The 7,091-nt window shown below is 36.1% G+C and overlaps 1 protein-coding gene and 1 long non-coding RNA gene across 2 annotated transcripts; one reads left to right on the top strand and one right to left on the bottom strand.

The window, feature by feature from the left end:
- Window positions 1-1,876: 1,876 nt before the first annotated feature.
- Window positions 1,877-3,511, bottom strand: LOC116303302 (uncharacterized). Its single transcript, XR_004197941.2, has 2 exons — window positions 3,335-3,511; window positions 1,877-2,210 (listed from the first exon to the last, which is right to left on the bottom strand). It is a non-coding gene; the product is annotated as an uncharacterized LOC116303302 (long non-coding RNA).
- Window positions 3,505-6,318, top strand: LOC116303299 (glutathione peroxidase-like). Its single transcript, XM_031712817.2, has 2 exons — window positions 3,505-3,847; window positions 4,986-6,318. Exons 1-2 carry the CDS (start codon window positions 3,546-3,548, stop codon window positions 5,311-5,313), a joined length of 630 nt encoding a protein of 209 aa, XP_031568677.1. The 5' UTR covers window positions 3,505-3,545; the 3' UTR covers window positions 5,314-6,318.
- Window positions 6,319-7,091: the final 773 nt, after the last annotated feature.

Raw genomic sequence — 7,091 nt, 5'->3', positions numbered from 1 at the left:
AGACTTGGAGGCCAGGCTTTGACAGCAACCTCTTTACCCTCCCTCCCATTACTTGGAAAAATTGTCAGCTATTTATTAAATTTAATATTTAAAGTAAAGTTTATTGCACTCAAGCAACGAAAAAATAAAAAGGTTGTGAGAATAAGTTCAAAGTTACTTTAATTTTTGGGAAATTTCGACAACAAAATAAAGACTCAGATTCGGACAATCAAATACTATGTCGTCGGAAGTTTTCGGTATGGCTCGTGATGAATGACCTTGAACGACTTTGGAACGAACGAGAACGAACTGAGACGAGAGAACCCGAGGTGAGCACGAGACGTATCCGAGTTCTTCCGCGTTTCTGTCAACACTGTGTGACATGTGACATATCCTAGATCCTTTGAGCAAACAGGTTCAAAGACCACATTGACTACATAATATATGTGGTAGAGGCGACACTGGTGAAAAACGCACTGCGCATGCTCGGAGATGGCGTAGCGTAACTAAGGGCAACTTATGTTTTTGATGCCGGTGTTTTGATTGTTTTACAAAATCGCGAAACTTAAGAAAAATACTGAAAACTTAAGGTTGTCCTTTTCGCAATAGCAAGATAATTTTGATTGTGATACACTGCTGATTTATACAAAAAAACTTTTGTTTATACAAAGCAAAAATAATCTTTGAAAATGCCGCCACTCGCGGCCCGACGTCGACATCCAGCATGGCTAATTTGCAGATAATCACATGGTCGGATTCTGTGTAAAGAAATCCAAAAATATCTGTAAAATTCCAAAAGGAATATAAAAAAATAGCCCTGTCGGTTAAAATAAAACCTACCTTTAGATGTGATTGATTGTTATTGTACGCCATTTTGTTTTTCTCCCAACGCATGCGCAGTGCGTTTTTCACCCGTGTCGGTAGAGGCTATTTCGCGAGACTCAAAACGACATCCCGAAAATGACGTCACCTTCGTGTTCCCGACGGAATGATTGTCTCGATAGTGAAGCTACCGGAAATCATGCCGTGTTGAAGTCGTGTTGAAGCCGTTTGTTGAGTGTTTGAACGTGTAAATCGTGATTAATTTTTAAATAAAAATAAGAATCTCTCAATAATGTCGTACCTTCTGTTATTAAAATCGTGTCAGCCTGATTCACGCGAAGTAATGTAAACAAACTTGTGAACACTATTTCGCGTGAACGAAATTGACAACCGGAAGTAAATATGATGAATGGTCCTTTTGGCGGGAATTTCAGAAATTTGCCGGGAAATGTGGTAAAAATCTTGATGGAGATGGACTATATTTTGAATCATTTGGATAACTTCACATCTCTGGAGACAAATTTTCAGTGGCAAATCTAAGCGGTGGGGGGGGGGGGGGGGTTATTATCATAATTTTTCATGACAACACCAACAGCATTGCGAGTTTTATTAAAACAGGGGTGTTGGACACATTTTTCTCGCTTTTTTTTTTTATACGCCGTGTGTGGGACCTGAAACAACCATGCTCGCCTGCAGCAAATAATTGACTCCCTAACCCTTTGGTCTGCTATATCTCTCCACCACCTCAATGAATGCTACAACCTCCCCTTTGAAAAAATCCTGGATCCGCCCCTGATTTTGGTTATGTTTTGAATGAGCTTGAAGCCTTAGAGGTGCTTAGACAATTTGAAACTGCTACAACAAGTAAATTCTGTGCGTTTTACTGCAAGAATTTTGCAAGAAAAGGTATGTTGGCATTTTTAATTAAAAAATACTAAGCTCTCTTCATGATCATTTCTCCTTCCCTCTACCCTCCTCCTCCCAGAGTCCCCGGAAAAAATTCAAGAGAACAATTATTCTAATTTATAAGGTCACAGCTATGACTACTGTAGTAATAAATGATTTTTATAGCATATATGTATTAACTTTTTTTATTTATAAGATGTTATGTCATTATATACACATGGCACGGATCACAGAGACATTCTGTAGTATTTGTTAATAGCATGCTGCTTAACCTGGAAAATGAAATGAAAAATTCTAAAAGAATTTGCATTACACCAAAAGTGAAAGAACAGAAAGAGAAAAATGAAAGAAATAAGTTGAATTTGGTGTGAAATGTGATTTTCCGGGTGAGTGTAGTCTTGAAAAAGACTGTAGTTGGTGGCGACTGACGATTCCACAACCTGAGTGTAAGTCATCTTCAGAGTCCAATGAGAAAATGAGACATAGTCGATAGTAATATTTACCTGTAACAAGTAATAAAAATAGAATTAAGTGAGTGATTTATCCATCTATGTACATGTAAAATATATTTATTAAATCTTTTTTTTATAAAAATAAAACCAAAACAGATGTTCGGAAAAAACATAAAGTGTTCTTTGAAAATGCTAAATCAACAATTTCTAGCAGAATAGAGTTTGATGGCACACCATCTGTGATAAATGGCATAAAAGGTCTATGACTGTCATCATGGTATTGACAGAAACAAGGCTAATAAAAGGCGATATCTTGAAAAGATGCAGGTACTTAAGTTATGAATAGAAACAAGTCAATGTCTCTCTTAACTATCTCTCTAAAGAAATCTCTCCACACTTTTGCAGGACAATGGTGATCATTTTTCATTTAAAAAGCCAAGATTTCTGGTTCAAAATACTAAAAGGTTTGGCTGCCCTGCCCTACTTCAGACTATGAGGTAGTTTTGATACTAGTCATGATGAACAATTAACAAAATAACATTGTGTAGTACCAGAAACTATCCATACCCCTCTCCTCACACACACATAGGGATGTTGAATTTCTGAGGGGCGGGGCTGGATCAAAGAAGAAGCTCGAAAAACCATACCCTCTTCATCGCATCATCCCCGTATAGTTCATTTATGGGAGTACCCCCCCTCCCCCACCCTCCCACTCCGGGCATACAAGAATAGGAGCCTGTAAGCGCCTACATGCCTACGAGCCTATGCGCCTACATTATTGCATCACCAACTTTAAGTTAACTGAATTACACGCTGAAATTTGGGTTTTCGCTCCCGCAAATCAAAAATATGAAAGTTACCGACTGATTAGGTTTGATTGACGGCAGCGAAAAAAACAAATTTCAGCGTGCAACTCGGAGCACCGAGGTCGTATGTTTATGAAAATAGATGTAAATCGATTTAAAAAAATGAAGTCTAAAAGGATATAGTTTCGACATACAGTTGTGAATTTTAACAGAAAATTTGAGCTTAAAAAAGCTTGTCATTTTGGAACTCGCGAAGTAACGTCCAAAGTTTAAAACAACTATTTCGTGAGTACCAAAATGACACAATAATAAAACATTGTTACGATTTTGTAAACAATTGCTGTTAAAATACTTTGCCTAAAATCTTACCTTTATTTTTGTACGGAACTTGGAGGTAGTCCTCATGATCACGTAAGAATTAAGAAAAGCACAGAGAAAAGTAGTAGAAACGCATCGGCGCCATCTTGTTTGTTGTTGGTCACGTCACGAGTCGGTACGACGGAACGAATCCGTCGGAACACGAAGGTGACGTCATTTTCGGGATGTCGTTTTGAGTCTCGCGAAATAGCCTCTACAATACATGGGGAGTTTGCTACATCGGCGTGTATTCCAAGCAAATAAATACCTCTTCTCTCCATCTACATTCAATAACTTGAGGATTGTGTGTTTACCGGTTGGTTTAGCTGCTGGTTTGTTCAGTACAGCCATGGCTGAAGGTGGTAAAGCCGCTACTTCGATATGTGAGTTTGAAGCGAAAGACATCGATGGAAACGACGTCTCGTTGTCGAAATACAAAGGGTTTGTTACTTTGATTGTGAATGTGGCCTCTAAATGAGGGTTTACGAAGAAGAACTACACTCAGCTACAAGAACTGCACACACGGTAAGCTCCAAGTACCTTCTTTAAAACAGTTATTACAGATAACGTGTTTTTTTGGCGAGGTTTTGAACTCTGTTGTTTGTCTTGCTTTGTTTTATGTAAAGGAGTTATCGTTAAAAGCATACCATTGACTCATAAGATATCCATTCCTGTACAACTTTGTCATGCTTCGTCGGCATCCTATTGCATAACATACTTTGTATTGAAATATAATTATAATTGAATAATCTATGTTTAATTAATTAAGATCACATTTCATACTTTAGTAATTATTTAATTTGAACTTTAAACTTTGAATTTTTTAATTAATTAGTGCCATTTTTACAAAGGATTAATAAGATTATAAATATAAGGTTCCTTATTTTAGGGCACATGCTTATTACAACAGCCTAGGGCTATCTAATTAGATATACTCATATAGGTCATGAGTGAATGATGGTTTTGAAATATTATGCTAACTTGTAGGATAATATTTTGAAATTGAATAAGCTATATCAGCTTAATAGTCTGTTAAATAGTATCATCTTCATCATGATTATTATTATTTAAAGTGCACTATATAATTGTGTTACAGTTCACAGTAAAGTCTGATTAACTTTTCTTCCCTATAACTAGTAAACGAAGCATTTATAGATATTTGAATATTCGAAATACCGTCGCTTTCACCTAAACGGAAACACTTCTAAAGAAAACCGCACTAATTGGGGCGGTACATTAACATTTGATGACCAAATTTTGACGTTTGGCACCTACTAACAGTACTTAAAAATCCATTAGAGCAGTTTTTCATGACTGTGAAAAGCCCAGTGCCGTAAGCGTGCCATGCCATGACCATGATGCTTTCTATAATTTTAATTGCCTGATTTTTTTCACACACAATGTGATTGGTCTGGTATTGCCATTACCTTTGTGTGACCATGTTCATACCATGTTCTGGGTATTGGATTGGATGTAGAGAATGTGATTGGTCTGGCGTATCCCTTGCAGTGTCATTACCATGTTTGTGCTGTGCTGCTTACATCACTTCCTGCTTGCTTTGTCACTTTATGGAGCACATAAAAAGCTGTTTTATTTGTTAAATATATTTTGGTAGTTATTATTATAATGGGCTTAGTTAACTTGATCTTTTTTTTCCTTCTAGGTATGCTGAGAAAGGTCTTCGAATTCTTGCTTTTCCTTGCAACCAATTTGGAAGTCAGGAACCTGGTATAAATGAAGAAATCAAAGAGTTTGCAAAAGGATATAATGCTGAATTTGACATGTTTAGTAAGATAAATGTGAATGGTTCTGATGCTCACCCCCTTTATGTGTTCCTTAAGAAAGCAAAGAAAGGTACACTCACTGACAACATCAAGTGGAATTTCACAAAGTTTCTTTGTGATAAAGAAGGCATCCCTGTTAAGCGTTATGCACCAAACACAGCACCACTAGACATTGTGAAAGATATTGAAAAAGAGCTAAACAATTAACTAACTCAGCCTAGTTAGTGAAAAATATGATGATTATTTAGAGGTTTTCAATTTTTATTCTTTTTAAATCAGCTTAACAAAATATAATTCATGAACATCTTAAGAAATTGTTCATGAAGTATAAGTCTTACTCAAATGGCAGCTTTGACAGTGTTTACGCTCACAAGTACGTACTTAACACTTATTGACTGGTACCAGGGGAAAAGGTGTGTTTTGTGGTCCCGAGACAGCAATGTTTCACAAGATGAAGCCGAGGGAAACATTGCCGTCGAGGGACCACGAAACACACTGCTTTCTGGAGGTTGAAGTCATAATACGTTTTGTTATGTACCAAGTGTCAAAGGGAAAAAAGCAGTTTTTTGATTTTTTGATTATTTAATTTCAAAAAAAAACCACACATTTATGGGAAAATCTTCCCTGGTATTGTTATTACCGGTCAACAACATATCATTGCCAGTTGAAAGCAGTTACCAAGGAAATGTTCACGTGATACCCTCTTGCCCAATCAGAGTATGATAAAAATGGACTTTGATAGTTGGTATATAACGATACTCTTTGTTTAACCGACATAACAGCATAGTTCAGACCAATACTATATAATAATTTTTTGGCATATTTAATGAAGTTCTATCTTGGGGCAGCTTTTTGACAGTATTATTAATAATGGATCATGACAGTCTGTCTAATACTCAGTATTCCATTGCTTTTTTCTGTGATGATGATGTTTTGATCGTCAACTCAACTCATTTGAGTAGATTGGAACTGATGAATTTTGGTCAGTGCAGGAACAAAATGCACAGAACAGCAATATAGCATTCAAGTGTAGTCATTCTCTAATGTTTCAGATTAATAGTCTTGTATTTCTTCATTTGAAAACTCAATAATGTTGAATAAAAACTAAATCAATATCTGATAAAATTGAGAGTAAGATTCTGATTTGATACTGATTGCACGACCTTAGCCTTGTGTTTGAAATAAAAGGTTTGAAAAGACCACCAAAGAGTATGTTGGTGTGTTTGCAGCTATCAATGTTAAGTCAAAGTTGGGGGAGGGGGAAGGCAAGGGGTGAAGAACAACTAGGGCAACTTTATCATATACAGTCAATGTCATTAACGTTGTTATTGTTGATACTTATACATTTACACATTTACACTTTTAGACATTTAGACATTTAGACATTTAGACTAAAAGAAATATCACGTGTTTCATTATGTATTCTTTGCCTCCTATGCGTCAGCCTGAACTTTAAATGTAAGATTCAACTTGTGATTCGAAAATCCAGAATGTGCCGACCATTTAGTGGGGATTTAAGATGGAGATTGGTATTTCAACGTTTGTTTTATGCCAGAATTCTAGGAAACACATGATATTTCTTTTCGGTCTAAATGTCTAAATATGTAAATGTCTAAATGTGTAAATATCTTTTTTCGGTGGACCACGTTAATGACATTGACTGTATATTTAGCAACTATTTTCATATTTTTAAATAAAACATGAAAATAAATCAAATTGTGCTCCCAAAGGATGGAAAAGGATGAAAAACAAAGGACATGATATGATTCAGCCAACGGCAGGATTTTGAACAAGTTCACCATCAAACAGTTTTACATACCCCATTGCAAATTTTAGTATGATCTTAAATTTTACTTTCTCTTATAAATACATTGAATTTATAAAGAATTCCAGGAGGGGGTGGACATTCAGTGATTTTCTTCAGATTTTTCACTGATTTGATAGGAGGCGGAAAGGGCGAGAGTTTGGGTGAGACTTTGATGTTT

Source organism: Actinia tenebrosa, unplaced genomic scaffold (genome assembly GCF_029948245.1).
Source record: "Actinia tenebrosa isolate PJP-AT-01 unplaced genomic scaffold, QUT_ActTen_1.0 PGA_scaffold3__52_contigs__length_22856419, whole genome shotgun sequence".
NCBI lineage: Eukaryota > Metazoa > Cnidaria > Anthozoa > Actiniaria > Actiniidae > Actinia > Actinia tenebrosa.
Note: the sequence above shows the minus strand (reverse complement) of the source record. Positions and strands in the feature narration are given on the sequence as shown.